We start from the raw sequence: 24,822 nt of genomic DNA, 5'->3' as shown, positions 1-24,822 counted from the left end.
AAAAATGATACCGCTGAAAACGTCATCTCGTCCCGCAAAAAACAAGCCGCCATATAGCTCCATCAGCCGGAAAAATAAAAAAGTTATAGCTCTCAGAATAAAGCGATACTAAAAAATATTTTTTTCTATAAAATAGCTTTTATTGTGTATAAGCGCCAAAACATAGAAAAATTATACAAATGTGGTACCGCTGTAAACGTACTGACCCGAAGAGTAAAGCTGCCTCATCAATTTTACCACACGCGGAACAGAATAAAAAAAAAAAAAAAAAAACAATTCCTGAATTGTTGGTTTTTGTTTATTCTGCCTCCCAAAAATCGGAATAGAAAGCGATCAAAAAATGTCACGTGCCTGAAAATGGCACCAATAACAACGTCAAGTCATCCCGCAAAAAACGAGCCGTCACATGACTGTCTGCCAAAATTTGGAAAAATTATAGCTCTCAAAATATGGCGATGCAAAAACTAGATTTTACAAAAAATGCGTCTTTTAGTGTGTGACAGCTGTCAGTCATAAAAACCCCATATGATTCTGGCATTGCTGTAATCACACCGACCCGAAGAATAAAGTCGTCTAATCACTTATACCGCACAAGGAACGGCGTCAAAAATAAACTCTTGAGTTAGGATTGGGCTAGGGTTAGGGCTGGGTTTGGGGCTAGGGTTGTGCTGGGGCTAGGGTTGTGCTGGGGCTAGGGTTGTGCTGGGGCTAGGGTTGTGCTAGGGTTAGGGCTGGGGTTGGGATTTTTTTCAAAAGTAAGAAAAAAAGATGACGATATGGCGACTAGTGTTGAGAGCAAGTGCTCGCTACTTGAGTTTGCATCGGGTGCTCTGGTATGCATTTAGTATCGTGGGTATTTGAGTGACATGCTCGAGTCTCTGCCCCATATGCTTCGCGGCCAAAAAACTTTACGGGGATTGCCTGCCATGCACGAGCGATCCCCGCATGTTTTTTTTTGGGTGTCTAATAACCGTGAAACATGCGGAGCAGGGACTCGAGCATGTCACTCGAGCACACGCTGTACATGGTGCATACCTGAGTACCCGATGCAAACTCAAGTAGCGAGCACTTGCGCTCAAGAATAATGAAAACTTATTCAATATGATGACCTAATGTAAACAAATAATGTGCCGTACCTCTGGGTTCAAAATGTTCACTATACACCTTAATAAAATCTTTGAGGGGTATAGTTTCCAAAATGGGGACACTTGTGGGGGAGCTCCACTGTTTAGGCACATCACGGGCTCTCCAAACGCGACATGGTGTCCGCTAACAAATTGAATGGAAAATCGGCTCAAATTGTTAGCGGACGCCATGTTGCGTTTGGAGAGCCCCTGTGTGTCCAAACATTGGAGCTCCCCCACAAGTGACCCCATTTTGGAAACTAGACCCCCCAAGGCACCTATCTAGATGCATAGTGAGCACTTAGAACCCCCAGGTGCTTCACAAATTGATTCGTAAAAATGAAAAAGTGAAAATAAAACACTTTTTCATTTTTATGAATCAATTTGTGAAGCACCTGGGGTTCCAAGTGCTCACTATGAATCTAGATAGGTGCCTTGGGGGGTCTAGTTTCCAAAATGGGGTCACTTGTGGGGGAGCTCCAATGTTTGGGCACACAGGGACTCTCTAAATGCAACATGGTATCCGCTAACAAATTGAATGGAAAATCGGCTCAAATTGTTAGCGGACACCACATTGCGTTTGGAGAGCCCCTCTGTGCCCAAACTTTGGAGCTCCCCCACAAGTGACCCCATTTTGGAAACTAGACCCCCCAAGGCACCTTTCTAGATGCATAGTGAGCACTTGGATCCCCCAGGTGCTTCACAAATTGATTCGTAAAAATGAAAAAGTGAAAAAAAAAACACTTTTTCATTTTTATGAATCAATTTGTGAAGCACCTGGGGTTCCAAGTGCTCACTATGAATCTAGATAGGTGCCTTGGGGGGTCTAGTTTCCAAAATGGGGTCACTTGTGGGGGAGCTCCAATGTTTGGGCACACAGGGACTCTCTAAATGCAACATGGTATCCGCTAACAAATTAAATGGAAAATCGGCTCAAATTGTTAGCGGACACCACATTGCGTTTGGAGAGCCCCTCTGTGCCCAAACTTTGGAGCTCCCCCACAAGTGACCCCATTTTGGAAACTAGACCCCCCAAGGCACCTTTCTAGATGCATAGTGAGCACTTGGAACCCCCAGGTGCTTCACAAATTGATTCGTAAAAATGAAAAAGTGAAAAAAAAAACACTTTTTCATTTTTATGAATCAATTTGTGAAGCACCTGGGGTTCCAAGTGCTCACTATGAATCTAGATAGGTGCCTTGGGGGGTCTAGTTTCCAAAATGGGGTCACTTGTGGGGGAGCTCCAATGTTTGGGCACACAGGGACTCTCCAAATGCAACATGATATCCGCTAACAAATTGTCGGCTCAAATTGTTAGCGGATATCATGTTGCATTTGGAGAGTCCCTGTGTGCCCAAACATTGGAGCTCCTCCACAAGTGACCCCATTTTGGAAACTAGACCCCCCAAGGCACCTATCTAGATGCATAGTGAGCACTTGGAACCCCTAGGTGCTTCACAAATTAATTCGTAAAAATGAAAAAGTGTTTTTTTTTTCACTTTTTCATTATTACGAATCAATTTGTGAAGCACCTGGGGGTTCCAAGTGCTCACTATGCATCTAGAAAGGTGCCTTGGGGGGTCTAGTTTCCAAAATGGGGTCACTTGTGGGGGAGCTCCAAAGTTTGGGCACAGAGGGGCTCTCCAAACGCAATGTGGCGTCCGCTAACAATTTGAGCCGATTTTCCATTCAATTTGTTAGCGGATACCATGTTGCATTTAGAGAGTCCCTGTGTGCCCAAACATTGGAGCTCCCCCACAAGTGACCCCATTTTGGAAACTAGACCCCCCAAGGCACCTATCTAGATGCATAGTGAGCACTTGGAACCCCTAGGTGCTTCACAAATTAATTCGTAAAAATGAAAAAGTGTTTTTTTTTTCACTTTTTCATTATTACGAATCAATTTGTGAAGCACCTGGGGGTTCCAAGTGCTCACTATGCATCTAGAAAGGTGCCTTGGGGGGTCTAGTTTCCAAAATGGGGTCACTTGTGGGGGAGCTCCAAAGTTTGGGCACAGAGGGGCTCTCCAAACGCAATGTGGCGTCCGCTAACAATTTGAGCCGATTTTCCATTCAATTTGTTAGCGGATACCATGTTGCATTTAGAGAGTCCCTGTGTGCTCAAACATTGGAGCTCTCCCACAAGTGACCCCATTTTGGAAACTAGACCCCCCAAGGCACCTATCTAGATGCATAGTGAGCAGTTGGAACCCCCAGGTGCTTCACAAATTGATTCATAAAAATGAAAAAGTGTTTTTTTTTTCACTTTTTCATTGTTACGAATCAATTTGTGAAGCACCTGGGGGTTCCAAGTGCTCACTATGCATCTAGATAGGTGCCTTGGGGGGTCTAGTTTCCAAAATGGGGTCACTTGTGGGGGAGCTCCAATGTTTGGGCACACAGCAGCTCTCCAAACGCAACATGGTGTCGCTAACAATTTGAGCCAATTTTGCGTTAAATTTGTTAGCGGACACCATGTTGCATTTAGAGAGCCGCTGTGTGCCCAAATATTGGAGCTCCCCCACAAGTGACCCCATTTTGGAAACTAGACCACCCAAGGCACCTATCTAGATGCATAGTGAGCACTTGGAACCCTCAGGTGCTTCACAAATTGATTCATACAAATGAAAAAGTGTTTTTTTTTTCACTTTTTCATTGTTACGAATCAATTTGTGAAGCACCTGGGGGTTCCAAGTGCTCACTATGCATCTAGAAAGGTGCCTTGGGGGGTCTAGTTTCCAAAATGGGGTCACTTGTGGGGGAGCTCCAAAGTTTGGGCACACATGGGCTCTCCAAACACAACATGGCGTCCGCTAATTATTCAAGCAAATTTTACAATCAAAAAGTCAAATAGCGCTCCTTCCCTTCCGAGCCCTGCCGTGCGCCCAAACAGTATTTTTTCCCCAAATATTGGGTATCTGCGTGCCCAGGGGAAATTGCACAACAAATTTTGGGGTCCATTTTTTCTTGTTACCCCTGTGAAAATAAAAAAAATTGGGTCTAAATTAACATTTTTGTGAAAAAAGTTAAATGTTCATTTTTTTCTTCCACATTCAAAAAATTCCTGTGAAGCACCTGAAGGGTTAATAAAGTTCTTGAATGTGGTTTTGAGCACCTTGAGGGGTGCAGTTTTTAGAATGGTGTCACTTTTGGGTATTTTCTGTCATAAAGACCTCTCAAAGTGACTTCAAATGTGATGTGGTCCCTAAAAAAATGGTTTTGTAAATTTTGTTGGAAAAATGAGAAATCGCTGGTCAACTTTTAACCCTTATAGCTCCCTAACAAAAAAAAATTTTGGTTCCAAAATTGTGCTGATGTAAAGTAGACATGTGGGAAATGTTATTTATTAACTCTTTTGTGTGACATATCGCTCTGATTTCAGGGCTTAAAAATTCAAATTTTGAAAATTGCAAAATTTTCAAAATTTTCGCCAAATTTCCGTTTTTTTCACAAATAAACGCAAGTGATATCGAAGAAATTTTTCCACAATCATGAAGTACAATATGTCACGAAAAAACAATCTCAGAATCAGGGGGATCCGTTGAAGCGTTCGAGAGTAATTACCTCATAAAGTGACAGTGGTCAGAATTGTAAAAATTGGCCCGGTCATTAACGTGCAAACCACCCGCGGGGCTTAAGGGGTTAAAATGTTTAGCTGTTCTTGAGATATTAACACTTTTCCTTTGTTTACAGCTTGTTGCCTTGGAGACCGACCACCACGCTGTCTATTGAGCTTGTAAGCCCTTTTTTAAAACTGGCCAGGATCGCTGGAGCGCAGGGCTACCTCCTAAACCTGCAGTGTTTGCAAGCTAGATAACAGCGGTGGACGGTCTCCTGGGCAACGAGCTGTAAACAAAAGAAAAGTGTTACGATTTCAAGAAAGGCTGCAAATTGTAAGAAGCAGTAAGTTGCAAAAGTGCTGGTTTATACAAGGACTATCTGATACAAGCCATCTATGAAGATGGTAACAATCCCTTTAAGCTTAAAGCGAGCTGCCTGATGTCTAAGGAAAATGGATAGCCCATCTTTACTACTTAGTGTCAGCCTCCTAGCGGCAGGGCGTATACCCACGGTCATGCATCCTCCAATATTATTAACGAGAAAATCACAGCAGCACTATTCTTCCTATCAAGACAATAGACATCTCGGCAGAACTCGACAGACCCAACTGTAAGGTGACGGGACGTGTCGGGCGCCGGTTGTGTCCGCCGTGTTTAGCAAACAACTTATGTCTGTAATAGTAAGATGCCAGAATCTGCACCTTCCCAACGGCGTAAGAGAAAGTGCCCGGGTTAGGCGTCATGCAGAGAAAGGAGAGTTCAGAGGTACCACATGCAGGTAGTAAATGTAGAGCGGCATGCACATTACAGCGGATCTGTCAGCAGATTTCACAAAACAAAACTGCATACATTATTACAGAGATCTTTTAGACCTGACAAGGCTGGTGTAATTACTTTTACAAGCCAGACAGTATGGCTGAATAAACCTGATATTAAGATGAACATTTTAGGAGTCCTTCTAAAGAGTTGAAGAGCTCAAGAGTACTCAGTCTCCGCCCACCCACTGACAGCTGCAGCTTGTACTGAGCAGTGTGAAACCTCAGCAGGGAGGAAGGACACTGAGGAGCTGTCAATCAGGCTAGGAAAATAGAGATTGATTTACATATATAAGCATTCTGACACTGATTGTCAAAGTAAATACACCAGCCTCATTAGGTCTAAGAGAGCCATTTTATACTATAAGCAGTTCTTATTGTGAAATCAGCTGACGGATTCGCTTTAAAGAAAATCTGAAAGATATAAAATAAAGGCCATAAATAATGTACATTTATTTTCCTCGATCACCTTGTTATATGGTGTGTTGTCACACCCCCTGACCTGCATGGCTGCTGCAGAATGGGTCGTCCCTCAGCATGGCGGGATAATGGAGGAAAAGGCGGTAAATAATGGGTCGTCCCTCAGCATGGCGGGATAATGGAGGAAAAGGCGGTAAATAATGGGTCGTCCCTCAGCGTGGCGGGATAATGGAGGAAAAGGCGGTAAATAATGGGTCGTGCCTCAGTGTGGCAGGATAATGGAGGAAAAGGCGGTAAATAATGGGTCGTGCCTCAGCATGGCGGGATAATGGAGGAAAAGGCGGTAAATAATGGGTCGTGCCTCAGCATGGCGGGATAATGGAGGAAAAGGCGGTAAATAATGGGTTGTGCCTCAGTGTGGCGGGATAATGGAGGAAAAGGCGGTAAATAATGGGTCGTGCCTCAGTGTGGCAGGATAATGGAGGAAAAGGCGGTAAATAATGGGTCGTCCCTCAGCATGGCGGGATAATGGAGGAAAAGGCGGTAAATAATGGGTCGTGCCTCAGTGTGGCAGGATAATGGAGGAAAAGGCGGTAAATAATGGGTCGTCCCTCAGCATGGCGGGATAATGGAGGAAAAGGCGGTAAATAATGGGTCGTGCCTCAGTGTGGCAGGATAATGGAGGAAAAGGCGGTAAATAATGGGTCGTCCCTCAGCATGGCGGGATAATGGAGGAAAAGGCGGTAAATAATGGGTCGTGCCTCAGTGTGGCAGGATAATGGAGGAAAAGGCGGTAAATAATGGGTCGTCCCTCAGCATGGCGGGATAATGGAGGAAAAGGCGGTAAATAATGGGTCGTGCCTCAGTGTGGCAGGATAATGGAGGAAAAGGCGGTAAATAATGGGTCGTCCCTCAGCATGGCGGGATAATGGAGGAAAAGGCGGTAAATAATGGGTCGTGCCTCAGTGTGGCAGGATAATGGAGGAAAAGGCGGTAAATAATGGGTCGTGCCTCAGCATGGCGGGATAATGGAGGAAAAGGCGGTAAATAATGGGTCGTGCCTCAGTGTGGCAGGATAATGGAGGAAAAGGCGGTAAATAATGGGTCGTGCCTCAGTGTGGCAGGATAATGGAGGAAAAGGCGGTAAATAATGGGTCGTGCCTCAGCATGGCGGGATAATGGAGGAAAAGGCGGTAAATAATGGGTCGTGCCTCAGTGTGGCAGGATAATGGAGGAAAAGGCGGTAAATAATGGGTCGTGCCTCAGTGTGGCAGGATAATGGAGGAAAAGGCGGTAAATAATGGGTCGTGCCTCAGTGTGGCAGGATAATGGAGGAAAAGGCGGTAAATAATGGGTCGTCCCTCAGCATGGCGGGATAATGGAGGAAAAGGCGGTAAATAATGGGTCGTGCCTCAGTGTGGCGGGATAATGGAGGAAAAGGCGGTAAATAATGGGTCGTCCCTCAGTGTGGCAGGATAATGGAGGAAAAGGCGGTAAATAATGGGTCGTGCCTCAGTGTGGCAGGATAATGGAGGAAAAGGCGGTAAATAATGGGTCGTGCCTCAGTGTGGCAGGATAATGGAGGAAAAGGCGGTAAATAATGGGTCGTGCCTCAGCATGGCGGGATAATGGAGGAAAAGGCGGTAAATAATGGGTCGTGCCTCAGTGTGGCGGGATAATGGAGGAAAAGGCGGTAAATAATGGGTCGTGCCTCAGTGTGGCAGGATAATGGAGGAAAAGGCGGTAAATAATGGGTCGTGCCTCAGTGTGGCAGGATAATGGAGGAAAAGGCGGTAAATAATGGGTCGTCCCTCAGTGTGGCAGGATAATGGAGGAAAAGAAACTAAATAAACTATTACACTATTTTAGGTCCATATAATACATTTATTTTATATCCTGTAAAATTAGCACATAACGGTACCAGGTGAAGTAAACCATGCACAGAACTAGGAAACACGAAAAAGAGAGCTGGGATTACCATAAATCTCCCGGGAGGACATTCCTGGACCAGACAAAGAGATAAAGAAGTAGAGGAGACATGAGAGAGAAATCAAAGAATGGCCCCGACCCACAGATACAAACGTTCATGGTGGAACCACAGGTGACAAAAGCCGTCAGTGAGAACATACAGACAGTGAACTTCTACTTATACGGATTAAAGCTATTTTCTGGTTGTGTCACATTGTGATATTACCTATAAAATGACTTGTTACACTGTGCTCAGGCTCGATGCCCTGGAGGTGCTCGGTATTATATGGGCACTAAAGACCCCGGTTCTTTCTGTAAGTACTCCTGATCCCAGGGGTCCCCCATCACTGTGGTCCTATCCGCAGTTCTCTGTCCACTTTACTAATAGAAGACCCCACCTTTGTGCTCACTGACAATGGCTCCATGGCTACAGACGCCTCTTCTCTTACCTTTCTTAGTCAGGTAGTTCATGCTGTTGGCTATGGCTGCGCTCTTCGCATCCGAGTCCAATACGCTAAATCTGGCATAATCATCCACAAAGAAGTTATCTGCGAAGCACAGAAGTCATCATGAGGAACGGGCAGGATCATAATGAATACGGGAGAGATAATATATTACTAGATGCTGGGATTTATTAAAAAAAATGTATCACAAGCACTAAATACAAGATAAATCTTCAGAATCTGGTTACAATTCAATGACTGCAAGTGAGGAATCGATCAATACATGCTACAAATATTACTAAAGGTGAGCGCTTTCAGAACAAAGAATTTGGCTGTGTGTAGGCCAGGCAAATATCTATGTCCGCTATGAGCACTTGTACATTTGTGTTATAAATTCTGGCATAAATTATAATAAATCAGAAATTGCCGCTCCACTAAATCCAGGTCCTTTTACCCAGACACTTAACTCAATGCATTATAGAAATGTATGTAGTGACTTACTGATGGCCGTGAGGTCCAGGTATTGCCGGTCCATGTCCAGGATCCGCAGGTTAATCCGGGGAACTACGTTTTGCTGAGCCATAATGTGATCCACAACATCGTGATCGTTGGTCAGTTCTCCCTAAAAAAAAAAGTGTATAAAGTGTGTTCAGCTCCATGCAGATTCCAAGCATAATGAGAAGATGTCAGTAATGTACAATGAAACGCTAAATAAACCCCTCAAACCGTGCACAGCTCTCTGATTGCCAACATAATTCATTAGAGTCCTAAGAACCCACCAATATTCCTCAGTGTAGGAGGTCGGAGAGAGGGGGAGGGTTAGAGCTGTTCACGCTGGTAACATAGATGAATCCATTGCTGTGATTAGAAACCAGTGGGTGCCAAACCTGCTGGTGATTACAGCTGACAGAGAGAAAAACGAGGGTAGTTTCCGTTACAACCGACTGGATAAAAAATGTCAGTTTATTGAAACAAGATAAAAGTCCATTAGGTTTTTTAACTTTTAATGGACTGTTAACTTGTTTCATTTTAACTTAGTGTCACTCAGGAGGCAGACATGGGTCTGATGTATTCATTACTTTCTTTATTCTTAGTGTCACTCAGGAGGCAGACACAGGTCTGATGTATCCATTACTTTCCTTATTCTTATTGTCACTCAGGAGGCAGACATGGGTCTGATGTATTCATTACTTTCTTTATTCTTAGTGTCACTCAGGAGGCAGACACGGGTCTGATGTATCCATTACTTTCCTTATTCTTATTGTCACTCAGGAGGCAGACATGGGTCTGATGTATTCATTACTTTCTTTATTCTTAGTGTCACTCAGGAGGCAGACACAGGTCTGATGTATCCATTACTTTCCTTATTCTTATTGTCACTCAGGAGGCAGACACGGGTCTGATGTATTCATTACTTTCCTTATTCTTATTGTCACTCAGGAGGCAGACATGGGTCTGATGTATTCATTACTTTCTTTATTCTTAGTGTCTCTGAGGAGGCAGACATGGGTCTGATGTATTCATTACTTTCTTTATTCTTAGTGTCTCTGAGGAGGCAGACATGGGTCTGATGTATTCATTACTTTCTTTATTCTTAGTGTCTCTGAGGAGGCAGACACGGGTCTGATGTATTCATTACTTTCTTTATTCTTAGTGTCACTGAGGAGGCAGACACGGGTCTGATGTATTCATTACTTTCTTTATTCTTAGTGTCACTGAGGAGGCAGACACGGGTCTGATGTATTCATTACTTTCTTTATTCTTAGTGTCACTGAGGAGGCAGACACGGGTCTGATGTATTCATTACTTTCTTTATTCTTATTGTCACTCAGGAGGCAGACACAGGTCTGATGTATCCATTACTTTCCTTATTCTTATTGTCACTCAGGAGGCAGACACGGGTCTGATGTATTCATTACTTTCTTTATTCTTAGTGTCTCTGAGGAGGCAGACACGGGTCTGATGTATTCATTACTTTCTTTATTCTTAGTGTCTCTGAGGAGGCAGACACGGGTCTGATGTATTCATTACTTTCTTTATTCTTAGTGTCCCTGAGGAGGCAGACACGGGTCTGATGTATTCTTTACTTTCTGTATTCTTCTGACGCCTAGGTTATAGAAATTATGTCCTCAAGATACAAGATAGAATTCTCTACTCCCCCACGAGATGTTTTATTTCAATCTCGCCCTCCACGGACACCCTGCAAGACATTTCTTCTCTTCTCCATCAGGCGTCATTGTTCCGGCTCCTACTCAGGAACGGTGCATAGGTTTTTATTCATACCTTTTTATCAGCCACAAAGAAGGATGGTTCAGTCCGTCTCATTCTGGACCTACAATTGCTGAACAAGTTCTGAGGATTCAGGATGGAGTCACTTTACTTAGTTGCTGCCTCCTTGAAGCCGGAGAATTTCTCTCCTCAGGGGACATACAGGATGCCCATCTCCACATCCCAATTTTCCAGGGTGCCAGAAGTTTCTCTGCTTCGCAGTCACGCAGTCCCATTTTCAGCTTGTGGCCCTCCCTTTCAGGCTGACTACAGCTCCCTGCGTGTTCACAAAGGACATTACTGCCGCTATGGCACGTTCTGTGTTTCAGGGGGATAGAGGTCATCTCTTACATGGATGACATCCTTAAACATCAGAGAAAAGTGTCTGTGGTATACCACCGACATGCATCCTCCTGGCCTTACTGAGCAAGAGGCACGGCCGTGTCTCCTATTTGCACACAAGTGTTATGGCCACGAATGGACAGTGTAATTCCCCCAATCAGTCCGGGAGGCGTCATATTAGCCAGCAGTGTGCAATAACACCGCAGGAATCACTCTCCAGATGCTTTTTTTATGAAACAATGATGGAATTCCAGAAGACAATAAGTGAAGGTCCGGACTCGGTCATCGCACCCTGAAGCGAGGGTGGCACAAGTGTCTACGGTCACATGAAAGATCACGAGACTCACCAGATACACAGCTTTCTGGAAAACTGTAGTTGTCTCGAGGATTTTGTGCATTGTGGCGGTCTCCAGTTCATCAGGATCTAGCTGGTCTTTTGGAAACGGTATTCCATTGAAGAGGACCACAGGAAGCGGGGACAGTCCGGTCTGCAGGAAGTACTGCTTCCCCTCCTGTGGAAAATGGGAGCCGGACAGTTACCATCATGTTACAGATAGATCCAAACTAAAAGCCTCACTATCCGAGACAGAGTTCTGTATGAATAAATGATAGAGATGAGGGAATAATTTCACACGGCACTGGTTCATCAGCCAGGTCAGTAGTCCGTGGTTGCTGGACGGGAGCCCTGTGAACTTCCTACAACCTGTCGGCTGCCCTTTTAAGTAGTTGGACTGGCGCGACATCATGTGTTCATCATGCTGCAACAGTGACGTCGTCCAGAGCCGGCTAACAGCGAGACAAGTGAGGGATGGCGGCAGGTAGGAAGCGGTTCTCAGGGCTCCCGTCCAGGGGTCATGGACTATAGTCCTGGCTGCTGGACCTGGGTCCTGAGAATGGATTCACTCATCTCTAATAAATGATCAGTACACAATCACCTGCCCTATTTCCTAAAATCAACCTTAAATGCATTGCCCATATTCCCCAAATTCAGGATCATAAGAATGGTGGTGATAACAGACAACCATTGTCTACTTTCAGTCATGTGGTTTCTTCTGTCCTAGTGCTCAGCGGGGTTTCCCACGATTCATCCTACGCTGAGAGCTTGTGAGGGTTCACCTCTTTAGATCGGGTCCCGTCCAGTCTGAAAGTTCTCACTTTCTGCATTTCGCACAGTTCAGCAGCACTATTAGTCGCTGTTACCTTTCTATTCTGGTCATAAGCGGAGTCCGGGCCCAGAATGCTGCTGGGCTCCACGTATCGGTACTTCTCCTCCAGCACGCTGGTGACATGCTTCACCGTCAGCCTCTCACCAGTCCGCACCTTGCTGTAGATCTACATGAGAGAAAATTAAACAGTTCCCAATCAGAGAAAAAGACAATTTGACGTGGTTTTAAAGTTAGCCGTAAACATTCGAAGAGCTGACGAACAAAAGCCAATTCCACCCGAATCCCTCAACCAACACAGACCGGCGAGCAGGAGTTCTCAATGGGTAATAACTAAAAGGTAACCACTCGTACACGTAAAAATCATTTATTCCAAGTCAAAGGAGTCCATAGTCTTTAAGGAAGCCTCATTCAGATGGGTTTCTATGCAAAAATGTCCCCATTCATCATTCTCATCCTGGACCTTACGCGACAAAATCAATATATTATAAGAAAAACCCACAATACTTTGTAATAATCCGCTGCCAGACACCTCTGGCGTTGGCTTCTCTCCCTTGAGAACAAAGGATCAGGTATAGTAAAATGTAACATGCCCAATGCATCTTTTCCCCAAACATTTGCAGCCAGGAAAGAATTAGGACCCCCATACATATTAGCTGATCCACCAGTCGCACCCGAAATGCGTGGGTTCTGAGGACATTAATATGTGCATGGTGTGACTGATGAACATCCATGCCCGGCGTAGTAATCGGCTGCAGGAGGCTAACCAGGGTGCCAATGCGGAGAATCCCCAAAGAAAGCAGCGATTAATGCTTCTGCCTTCTTGGTCATCATTTATACTACAAAGACAACAAAATGCCCATGTATATGTTAAAGCCGCCATAACTACGCACTAGACTTATCAAGGAGAGTGTTACAATTCCAAACACGGTGCAGACAGTATTTCTTTGCAATTCCTATATAAAAAAAAAATATACAAAAAAAGGAAAACCTACTGATACAATCATCTGGAAAGCGTCATAATTATCCTCTTCATCAGCCACGTAGTTGAAAGTCCTCAGGAGAGCGACACCGGCGTCCTGGAAGCCGTCCACCTCCTCCTCATCATTCACAACAAACACCAAACCAATCCTGCAAGAAACACAACATGAGGCGCCCTCTGGTGGTGAAAGAATGCACGACCTTCAGAGTTGATTATTATTTTATTTTTAGATATTTATTTTTTTTTGTAACAAGCCTGTTACCTTTAGAGGGGATGGTCTGGTTTAGAAAAAGTAGTTTATTAAATGGCACTCAAGGGAGTCCTGAGCTAATTAAATAGGGTGGTCTATTCAGACCCTTAGCAGCGAGCGGGTACAAAGAGCATCTCTAGCCAAGAAGGACCTGGCACATCCCTACAAAAACTGATGAGAACCACAGTAACACATTCCCTAAACAAGTCAGACCACAGATTAGTCACGAAAACAATATTAAAGGGAATTTGTCAGCATGTTTTTGCTATGTAATTGGAGAACAGCATGAAGTAGGGGCAGAGACCCTGATTCCGGCGATGTATTACTTGCTGTTCTGCATTTTGTCATTTTCATGCAATCCCAGATTTCTCTGCTGCAGATTTACCAGTTCTCTGAATGCTGAGTTGTGTATAGCACCGCCCACACCACTGATTGGCTGTACACTGTATATTGGCAGAAAGCTGCCAATCAGTAGTGGGGGCGGGATTACACAGAGCAGGAGGACTACATGACACGAGACACCTAGTCCTGTACTGATAATCTCCTGCTGATAAAACACTGATTGTACTGAAACTGTAACACGCAGCCTAGTGAGTGACACATTGCTGGAATCAGGTTATCTGTCCCTACATTATGTTGCTCTCGGATTACATAACAAAAATTGGCTGACAGTTTCCCTTTAACAGAAGTCTTGAATAGGTTGTATTCACTTGTACAAAAAGAGGAATCAAACCAAGTTAATGGTACTAATGAAGTAGCCATCAATAGAGATTGTGAACACAAATGCCCATGTAAATGAAGCTGACAACTATCGGGCAAAGCTCCGGCTTCTCCATCTCCTATCTGCCATACAGTTTAGTGCGGCCATTCATTTCCCCTCCACTCAGGCTGAGTATCAGAAAGCCCTCTATAACATCTATCCGCTCTACTAAAGGGGGTTTTCTGGACAGGACAATCCCTCTAAGTAATAATCACAAAGCAAAATAATACGCACTAATGTGGACAGATCTAGTAAAGAACTGACCTGAGAGGTATGTGATTATTGAGGAACATCTCGGCTACATTTATCAGCTCAGACGTAGACTCCTGCTCCGGGTCAATGAAAAGAACCTGGGGAGAAACACAAAAATAATGCAGGGACCAAGCTGTAAAAGCCCTGTCATTTATTACGGCAGCTTCCACAAAGCTTCGCTCTGACCTTGTGACCGTGGTGCAGCTTTATGCTGGTTGTTGTCTTTGCTGCAATTTCCAGAATTCTGATAAAACAGCTTTTTTTTTTTTATGGAATTTTAGTGAAATCTCTGCAAAAATAGTTTTAGTTTGGGCACAAGTCAAGTGAAATCACTTCAAAAATTATATGTGCTTTTTTTTCGGTATTTTGGAAAAATGCGACTTCGGAGAGCCACAGTGATAACAACGTTCCCTTGTTGCAAGATGTGAACGCAGCCTAACTCTCATCCTCTATAATGGAGTGCAAACAGGTATTATTCACTTTAACACCACCGGAACGGTATATTCGGCATCTCAAGCATTTCCACCCATACGGAGAAGACATTTATTACTTAATCTGATCAATATGCCATATGTATCTATAGATGGAAAATAAAACAATAAATTCTGCAATTTTGCCCAATCTGAGAATCCAATATTGCAGAAGCTTTCATAAAACTGTAATAAGCTAAAGGCCAAATGGGTACAACGCCCATCTATTCCAGGGGTCAGGGCTCACCTTTAGACGTCTTTCTGATAGTATTATTCCTCGTATGTGATTATAATTCCCTTTTCATAGTATTGATTTTCTTTAATAAGCCGAATAAAAGTCAAAATCACTTACAAAGTTGTGGAAGTTCTTGCGGATTTGCCGGATGACTCCGGGGAAGGTCGGCCGGAGCAGCTCCTGAACGCTGTAAGGCCAGGAGTTGTACCTCCCGTCCAGCTCAAGGTTATTCACCCACTGCAAAGGAAGCAGGAAAGCAGAGCGTGAGGCTGAGTGTTCACTCCAGAAGATGAGTAAAGAAGGAGTCTGAAATGTGTCTGCGGTTATCTATGAGATGGATGGGATTTCAATGGACATGAAATACTAAGAATTTTAAGGATCTTCCTTGCTGGATTAGCTTCTTTATCTACAAGGACACTTACCAGACTACGCTTCCAAGCAATTAGGATATCCTACTTGGGTGAGCTGCAGTTTTCCTTGTTTGTGCAGAGAACCTGCCGATGTTACATGTGCTTTAATCTGGACCAACAATATTGTTGAAGCTAAGCTACTGTAGAGTCAAAATGTCTACACTTCACCCATTTATACCAACTTAATTACACAGCTCATTGGAATGTCTTGCTTTAATTATTGTACAATTAAAGCCATCAGTATCAGAGGTCACAGTAACCCCTAAATCTACACGAGACTGATTGTTGAGTAGAAGATGAGTGTGGCGCCTCGGAGCAGTACATGAACATCAACATCCACCTGATAGGAAATGTGATAACTTGTTAATTGTTGGGGGTCCGACTGCTGGGGCATATACTGATCGGCAGAAGGGGTCACTTTTATCCCCGTTAGAATGGAGCTGCGATGCACCCGCTCCATTCATTGCCCATGGGGCTGCCATTCACTGTGCTCGGCTCCTCCAGGCAGCACCAGAGAATGAATGGAGCGGGGGTCAGGCATCCGAATAGCTGCGCCATCTTGTAACAGGGATAAGTTAGTTGTAGCATTACAATAACATCATCACTGGCCCCAACTGCGTCAGTGCTGGCACCCGATTTATGGGACTATATCGGAAGCTGTACCGATGGTTTTAATTGTACAAGAATAAAAGCATGACATTTTAATGGGCCGTATGGGTGCTGGCACTTTTCTTCTCTATTCATACAAAGTGCACCCAGCGGGAAGTGAATTCAACGCTTGTGATTGACATTATTCAGAAACCTTTGTGTCCTATGTTATCCAAATTAAAATATCACCAAAAAAACAGAAAATATCCATTGCGATCACAAGTTTAAAGAAAAAGAAAGAATCTGTTCCTCTTTTTAGATTGGATGCAGCCTCCACGTCCCATCAGATCCCACATGAAGAGACAGAACCTGATCTAAAAGGAAGAAATGGGACCCCCCTGCCCAAACCGAACACCGGCTCATCGAGTCTGCGGCCAGAGACAGGGGCAGAAACGAGGCTTATTAGTGATAAGGCTTGGGGCATACAGAACTGTCGCTCCTCCATAGGACAGCACGGCCATGAATCCAGACATGCCGATGTAAGCTGGAAATCTGTGGGGTCAGGTTATGGAGAGGTGGAGAATGGAAGCCGCTCCACAACACATGTAGTAATGGAGTGATATAAGTATATATCTGTTCTGTGCCTTACTATTATAGGGTGAAGACTCCTATATAATATGAGAGGAGTTACCGATATAGCAGGACTGCGGATATCCACAGCATAGTCAGAGTTAGTCGGCTGGATGTTGAGCTTGAGAACATCATGGAGGGCTGAGCCCTCGATACCCAAGCGGTGGAGACCTTCCATCACCCGAGCTTCATTACGCAAGACATCAAACAGGCTGCAATAAAAAAAAGAAACTGAATCATGAGGTGAACACTGCACTGATCAGATGGTGAGCTGCACTATGTCGTCACACTCCGCATATATACAGTATAAAGCTTTCTCCAGGTTTATGCAACTGAATGTGAGCTGGGACGTTCCTATAAAGTCAATTTTTTTTAGAAGAACATCTTAGGGTACGTGCACATGGCATCTTTTTCAGACGAGTTCACTCAGGAACCTGCCTGAAAAAGGGCTTCAAATTTTTTTCTAGAAAGAATGAACATATGCGCTGCATTGTAAAAAAACACTTGCTGTGCACATGTTTCGCCTATTAGAGCTTCTTCTAGTAGTCCCTCCTTCTGATGACTTCAGTTTATATATACACGAAGAAAAATTATAACCCCAAGCAAAATAATAGGAGCCAAAAGCACAGTCATGAGACAAAAACCAATATAGCAAAAAATGTGCAAGGACCAAAGTATTTATTTTTTTTTAAAGTAAAACTAAAAACCTTTTACTAGATAGAAAGTATACATATGTAGAAGTATGTTGATGCTCAGTGGAACAAGCACAAGAAAATTTGATGGGTGACCCAAAAAAACGCCTAAATATTAAATTAATAGATATGCTCAAAAAAGATATATGTATAATTGACAAATAGGTGCAATTAATGAGCATATTGAAGTACCAAGAAAATATATTCTCTGCAAAGTAGGTCACATAAACTGCAAAAAAATAAAAATAAAAGGCTCAGCCACCAAACACCTGATGCGCGTTTCACAAATGCTTCATCAGGGGACATCAAAATATCTTTATTTTAAAGGTCTTGGCACTGAAGTTGCCGCAAAAAATTCCAAAAAGACACTTAAAAAAATAGCCTTGAAGGGGTTGTCTGGCTGAAATTAAAAGTCTGCAGGTACGCTATGTGACTGCACACTGACAAATAGTTACAGAGTGTGATGTGTCATGATTCCACTGTATTTCCCGTGCGGGTGGGTGGTCACGTGCCACAGTCTCACCCGGATTCTCTCAATGCTAAAGAATTGAAAGGAGAGCAGGAGTCTAGTTGGCAAGTGATTGTAAGTATGCAAATCACAGACATACTGTCATGTGACTGTTCACCAGCACGATGAGTAAAGAGGAATCACGAGAATGCGCACATCACACACTGACGATTCGGCAGTCTGAAGCCACATACAGTGACTGCAAACTTTTCATTTCAGCCCAGACATCCCCTTTACAGGTGCCACCTTTTATAGCAGTGATCCAAAAACTCATCAGGCTGGAGGCTTTTCCCTCAAACTCCACCACCTCCGGTTTATTCTTATCTCTTATTAGAAGAATGGATCAAGTAAAATAAAATCCAATATGCTCAATAGCAAAAAAGTTCCAGCATCAAAATCTTCATACAAACTTTTTAGTGTAGAAAAATATTTTAAAAAAAGTCCCAAGTCCGTACCCAACTGGATTACAAGCAAACAACGCATCTCAGACTGCTGTCCATAGTCACTGCCGCAATGGCTAAGGACAGCAGTCTGATACGCGTTTGCTTGTAATCCAGTTGATTACGGACTAGTGAATTTTTTAATATTTTTCTATAATGTAGAGAGTTTTTATGAAGATTTAGATGATAGAACTTTTTTCCTATTTCTAATCTTTGCGGCAGCTTCCTCTGCATCGATCTTCGATATATGGGTGAGCTAACGTCTCTTTCTATTTTAACATGCTCAATACTGCCATCCATTTGCCATCGGGGAGTGTCAGGACACCCCCATATACATTAGATATGTGGTGGGTTTAGCTGACATATCTCACCTGATCAATGAAGTACCTGTCTAATACAAACACTGCTTAAATTATGGATTCATTGCTCTTGGAGTTGTAAATAACCCAAAATATATTTGCCTTCTCCTTGACGCATAATGAAAAAAAAATTAGCAAGGTCTTATGTCTTTCTGCGCTTCCATTACCTGAAGATATCCTGACTGTCCAGATCAACGTGCAGTCCATTAATAAACAGAGCCGAGTCTCCAGGCTGCAGCCCCAAGGTGCCCTTAAAGTACTGAGTGACAGAAAAGAGCCATAAAATTAGTCATTGAAATTGAGCCCCTGATAAAGCGCAGAGGGTGAAACAGAATGTGGTTAACCGGGCCTAATGCATGATTTTTCTGTGGATTTGGCTGCAGAAACACTGCCGAAAAATCCTTAGCAAATCTTAATGGGGCGATCTTTGTACAGATATTGATGCCATATTACTCGGATATGCAATCAACGTTAGATTAGCGGGTCTGAGCACTAACAAGGCATTAGAAAAATGTAGTGCCATATTGCCACTCAGCTGGTCTCAAGGTCACATACCAGATCATGAAGTTTAGCTTGACTATATTTTTCAATAACACAGCCCTCACAAATATATTTATTTTTTGTAATTTTTGACACATTAGTATATGGAACCTAATTTTGCAATCAGACAAACAGCTAATTAAAACTTACCTTTTGGTTCTCCTCTACCTCCATCCTCATGGCAGAGTCCACTACAGTCCTGGTTAATGTCCTATTGATAAAATACAGAGTATAAGCACATCCATCTTGTAGATATTAACCACATGGAACATAATCTTATTTATTACTACAAGTGAGAAAAATAACCATGAGAATTGTCCTACAACAGATGGATGAGGTTACGGTACCTGGCCTTTGTGGGGAAATTCTGGCTGAGATCCTTCATCACCAGGAGAGCCTCTGAAGAAGGAGCGGCCAGGATACGAGCCGCCGTCTGGAAACTGAGATCTTACAAGAAAGAAAACATTAATTAGGAAGAAATATATTAAGGCTATACAATCAGATCCCCTGAATATGCGGCCTTTATATTACAGTCTCGGGTTCAATACCAATGGAGTGAAGGATTGGGCAACTTAACCCCTTCACAACCACATGAGCCTGCACGGTACCAGGCAGATTGTGTTATGCTGCTTATGTAACTGCAGCGACCAGAGTGTGCCCAGTTTGCAGCAGTTTAACAATTTAAATGCCGCTGTCAGTAATTGAGAGCGGCATTTAAATGACACAATTGCCACCGGCTCCCAATGATCACCCAATACGCGAACGCGGGGGAATTCATGTGTTACCACTGGAGCCGGGAGTCTGCTGGTGGCCTCTATTGCTGTCATCCGCCCATAAAGCCCAGCCTATGGCTCTACTTTGTTGGAGGACATTATTTTACAGTTTTACTGCAGATTTTAATTTTTTTGTTGCCACATCTACGCAAAAAAACTTCACTAAAAAGAAATCAAAATGTTTTATCTGCCCAAAAAAAAGTATCAATAAAAACGTCAGATCCACGCACAAAAAAAACAAGCCCTCGCAATACTCCGAACTGAAATATCAGTAAGTTATGGGTTTCAGAATATTGCGGCAGAATTTATTTTGCTTTTTTTTTTTTTTTTTTTTTTTTTTTTTTTTTTTTTTTTACAAGATTACAAAGATTTTTTCACCACTTAAGCAAAAGTAAAAACGAATTACATTTGGGATCACGTTAATTGTGCTGACATGGAGAATGATCTTATGTCACTGAACGGTAAAAATAAAAACTCGTCTAGCAAAAAAAAAAAGTAATGGCTCTTGGAAGAAGGGTAAAGGAAACAAAGCGCAAAAAATCCCCTGGTCAAAGAGGTTAATTAAAGCACCTGATCCTTTTCTTCTCAGGGCAGATAAACCGCTGCCAGAAGTGTGGGGCAGCGGCTCTTTCTCTTGCCCACACTTCTGGCAGCCAAATCAAGCGTTCGTGTGTAATGGAAGTCTCAGCCAACAGCGACCTCTTGTGTGTCGACATCCCAGGGCCACTGAGACCCCTTCAGACAGCTGATCGGTGGGACCGGCGAGAGTGGAAATCCCCGACCAACCTGATATAAGGGGTGTGATGAGCTGCCCATTTACTAAAGACTTTTCCAGAACGGAGCACCGATTTTCGTCGATCTTATTGTTGTGTTTTATTAGAGATTTCTTGCTGTGTTCTATTATTCTGCTTTTTGTCAGTATGTGAACTAATTTCACTTGTAAAGTGTTCAACATTCCAGTAATCTCATCAGTATCTCAGGAGCCTCTAACCATTGTTCAAATAGCGACTAGGTCCATTGTGTGAGTGTTGAAAGTAGATCCGGCAGAGCAGTCACCACAGGGAATCTCACATGCAGGCCCAGGTGATGGGTTCAGCCTGAGAAAAATACCTCCGCTAATGCACACATAGGTTTAGGGGAGGGGGTGAGAACAGTTCTGCCCATTCAGGGGGCTGATCCCAGTGAAGGAGGAAAGATGCCACATGTTTAGTGGGGAGTTGGTGGAACGATGTCGAAGGGATAGGATCTAGTCTGAGGACCTGGACCATGGATAGATCGATGGCTTAAGGAGTAAAGCTAGGCTGCCGACTGGGCTGGATAAACGTGCTACAGTTGTGGGATCTGTCGTCTGGATTTGATAAACTTTCTTAAAAGGACTGTTGCAGCTGGATACCTTTGCTTCTATTTTATCTGTCATATGGAAGATCGTGGACTGTGGCTACAGACTATAATGGCTGGAAATATGAAATCTGTGGGCCAACCAAAAGTTGGGGGACAGTGAGTATCGCCTGGCACAAAAGCAGTGGAACTACCGCCCCAGGGAGGGGATCTTGAGGACTGAGAGAACTGTATTTTGGCCATTTACCTGGAATTGCTGCATTACCATGGATGTGAAGAAAAAAATATTGTTGCATTGTTAACCTGCCTAGGTGATTATTAAAACCACAATCTCTGATCTTCACAAGGGGGATAGCAATTCATTGGAATTTCTGACATCCTTCTGAAAAAAGGGAAGCTGTGATAGCAGTGTGAACAGAGCTCTACAGACAGAATGTCGTTTACAGTACCTTGCAGCTCCCACACCTTCAGAGGGGACATCTCGTTGGTGCTTTCTACCAAATGTTTCCGCAGTTCCTTCAGCTGCTCTTGTAGCTCCGGATACAGCTGCCTGCAAAGAAAACCCTTGTTCTATAGGTAATAATTTCAACATTTAAAGTGAAAGTCAAACTGCAACTGCAGAATACATGAGGAAACTAAGAATAATTAGGGACATTTTTGACTGCAGCAGTCAAATCAGTTGCCAAATTATATAAGACAAGGACACTTAGAGAGAATGTCCCCATTTGGGGCCTTTAATTTTTTTTTTTTTTTTAAATCTTAAATGCATGTATTTGGAGCTAAAAATCATTTTTGCAATTGGGTTTCATAAACAATGTTGCACCGTTTGGCTTTTTTGTTTGCTGGCATCAATCAGCTGAGAGGGCCAGATAAAAGATCTACATATTCTCCCATAAGATTGTGAAACGAGCTCACTGATGGATACTCGGTAAACTCATTCTGCTGCCAGCAATAGAAAATACAACACAGAGACTGTGAAAGGTAAATGAGGCAACATTTTAAATGAAACCCAATGACAAAAAAAAGATATTTAGACTTAACTGCATTTAATAAAGCAAATAAAATATACCCAAAAGTGGACAATCCCCATAACAAACATGTATGAAGTCTGCATCAGGACAATGGGACCTGTGGACATGTTCCCAAGCTGTAAGGATATTACTAACTGCTAATAAATCAGATGTGGCTTTGCACTGGTGACAGTAAAGTAAAAGACTGAGAACATGGCGTGCAGGCAAGGAAATGAGCGCAAGATTGGGAAAAGGAGCAAGAATCAGGCCAGCATATACATGGTTAATTACATACATACTAATATACAGTATATCCCACTTAAAGGGACTGTCAGCACAGAATGATTGTTCAAATTCCAGGCGCTCGGTGCACCATGGCGCGGCCAATCATTTATATACACCTTCCACTTGCTTTTTTTCCCTTTATCTCCTCCCTTCTCTGGCTTTATGAAGCTTGAGCTGTCAATCAAATAAGGGGGGGTAGATAGAGGGGAAACAAGTAGGTGGGAAGTGGTATACAAAGGATTGGCGGCTCATCTCATACATGTAGGAAGCCCCTTCCCTCCAACCTGCTCCATTTATCGAAGAAAATGAAGACGACGTGTACCTGAGCTTCCCAAAGAGAAAACCTTGAACCTCGTCCAGCGGATCATTGTCTCCAACCACCGTGGCATTTACACTGTTACCTAGAATAGAGAGGAAATGGCGGAATGAGTGAGCCATGGTCATAATTAGCCACGTTGTAGCTTATTTCTCCCAGGGAATTATTACAATCACACATGTTTTGTTGTACACTTGTTTATTCGCTTTGCGTGTATTGGAACATCACAAAAAAACGGCAAATTGGACATAATTTCACACAAAACCCCAAAAATGTGCCGGACAAAATTGTTGGCACCCTCAACTAAAAAAATTTGGTTGCACACCCTTTGGAATAAATAACTGAAATCAATCTTATAACCATCAACGAGCTTCAATACATTTTTGAATAGCCACCATATCTGACTGCAGGTACTGTGTTCTTTTCTTTGCAGGTCTCATTTTGTTTTCGGTTAAACAGTAGAATGATGTGCTTTACCAAAAAGCTCTATCTTGGTCTCATCTGTCCATAAGAAGCTTTCTCAGAAGGATTTTGTCTTGCTCACGTACATTTTGGCAAACTTCAGTCTAGCCTTTTTATGTCTGCGTCAGCAGTGGTGTCTTCCTGTTCCTGGGTCTCCTGCCATAGTGTTTTATTTCATTCAAATGTCGATGGATACTTTGCTCTGACACTGATGCACCCTGAGCCTGCAGGACAGCTTGAATTTCTTTGGAACTTAATTGGGGCTGCTTATCCACCATCCAGACTATCCTGCATTGAAACCTTTCATTAATTTTTCTCTGCCATCCACGGAGATTGGCTACAGTGCCATGGGTTGTAAACTTCTTCATTATGTTGTGCACCGTGGACAAAGGAACATCAAGATCTCCGGAGATTAGATTGTAACCTTGAGATTGTGGATATTCAACAATTTTGGTTCTCAAGTCCTCAGACAGTTCTCTTCTCCTCTTTCTGTTCTCCATGCTTAGTGTGGCACACACACACAATGCAAAGATTGAGTCAACTCCTCCCCTTTTTATCTGGTTTCAGGTGTGATTTTCATGTTGCCCACACGTGTTACTTGCCACTAGTGAGTTTGAACGAGCATCACATGATTGAAACAAAGTTATTTACCCACAATTTTGGTTAGGTCCTGTAATGTATAATGTTTAGATCTGTCTCTTTAAGAAAAGGAAGTCTTGTGACTGAGGAGTTAAGAGACAGGAAGTGAGTTGGGGAGTTTTAGTTTAGCTTCGGTTTCTAGTCCGCTGAGAAACATGTTATGCTGTGTGCTGGAGGAGAAGAATAAAATACAGATAAAATCTACTCTCCTGAATTCCTTGTACCGTGAGGACACTACAACTGGCGACGAGGATGGGATTGAATCACCTGCTGCTGTGAGTACTGACCCCTACTTTACCGCTTCACACGTCCGCGTCACTGAGAGACTCCATCATGGCTGACTACTTGCACACATTCCCACAGTTTGATATGACTGATGTCATTAATCTCTCTCATAACTGGAGAAAATGGCTAAACCAGTTTGAGAACTTTCTGGAAGCTATGGACATAAAAGAGGAGAAAAGAAAGAGAGCCGTGCTCCTGCATTGCGCGGGCACAGGGGTCTATGACATATACAGCATGTTACCTGCAGCAGTGACAGACACATACAGCAACTGCGCCAAAGCTCTCACTGACTACTTCAACCCCAAACAAAACATCAGATATGAAAGATACAAGTTCAGGGTTGCTAAGCAGCTTCCAGAAGAATCCATAGACACCTATGTCACATGGCTAAAAGAGATAGCACATGGATGTGCATTTACGGACGTAGATGATGAAATTCTAGCTCAAGTAATTGTCACCTGCTCGTCTAATAATATAAGACGTAAAGCTTTGCAGC

The 24,822-nt window shown here is 43.2% G+C and overlaps 1 protein-coding gene across 7 annotated transcripts in view; it reads right to left on the bottom strand.

Annotated features, from left to right (window-relative positions):
- Nucleotides 1–24,822, bottom strand: part of UGGT1 (UDP-glucose glycoprotein glucosyltransferase 1) — a 101,789-nt gene that overhangs the window by 43,552 nt on the left and 33,415 nt on the right. For 6 of the 7 annotated variants that reach the window (XM_073674254.1, XM_073674252.1, XM_073674253.1 and 3 more), the window contains exons 8-21: nt 22,947–23,025; nt 21,779–21,879; nt 19,566–19,665; nt 19,369–19,429; nt 18,846–18,937; nt 16,741–16,891; nt 15,169–15,288; nt 14,359–14,444; nt 13,098–13,233; nt 12,140–12,271; nt 11,287–11,451; nt 8,831–8,951; nt 8,336–8,434; nt 7,897–7,920 (exon numbers count right to left, since the gene is read on the bottom strand). In XM_073674254.1, the coding sequence (XP_073530355.1) occupies nt 7,897–7,920; nt 8,336–8,434; nt 8,831–8,951; nt 11,287–11,451; nt 12,140–12,271; nt 13,098–13,233; nt 14,359–14,444; nt 15,169–15,288; nt 16,741–16,891; nt 18,846–18,937; nt 19,369–19,429; nt 19,566–19,665; nt 21,779–21,879; nt 22,947–23,025 (1,467 nt within the window). The remainder of the gene's footprint in view (nt 1–7,896; nt 7,921–8,335; nt 8,435–8,830; nt 8,952–11,286; nt 11,452–12,139; nt 12,272–13,097; nt 13,234–14,358; nt 14,445–15,168; nt 15,289–16,740; nt 16,892–18,845; nt 18,938–19,368; nt 19,430–19,565; nt 19,666–21,778; nt 21,880–22,946; nt 23,026–24,822) is intronic. The other variant, XM_073674250.1, reaches the window with a different exon arrangement.

The sequence above is a fragment of the Phyllobates terribilis genome, unplaced genomic scaffold, assembly GCF_046119375.1.
Source record: "Phyllobates terribilis strain yellow unplaced genomic scaffold, ASM4611937v1 Scaffold_3__8_contigs__length_932513732, whole genome shotgun sequence".
Lineage (NCBI taxonomy): Eukaryota > Metazoa > Chordata > Amphibia > Anura > Dendrobatidae > Phyllobates > Phyllobates terribilis.
The sequence above is the reverse complement of the archived record's forward strand: the minus strand, read 5'-3'. Positions and strand labels throughout refer to the sequence as shown.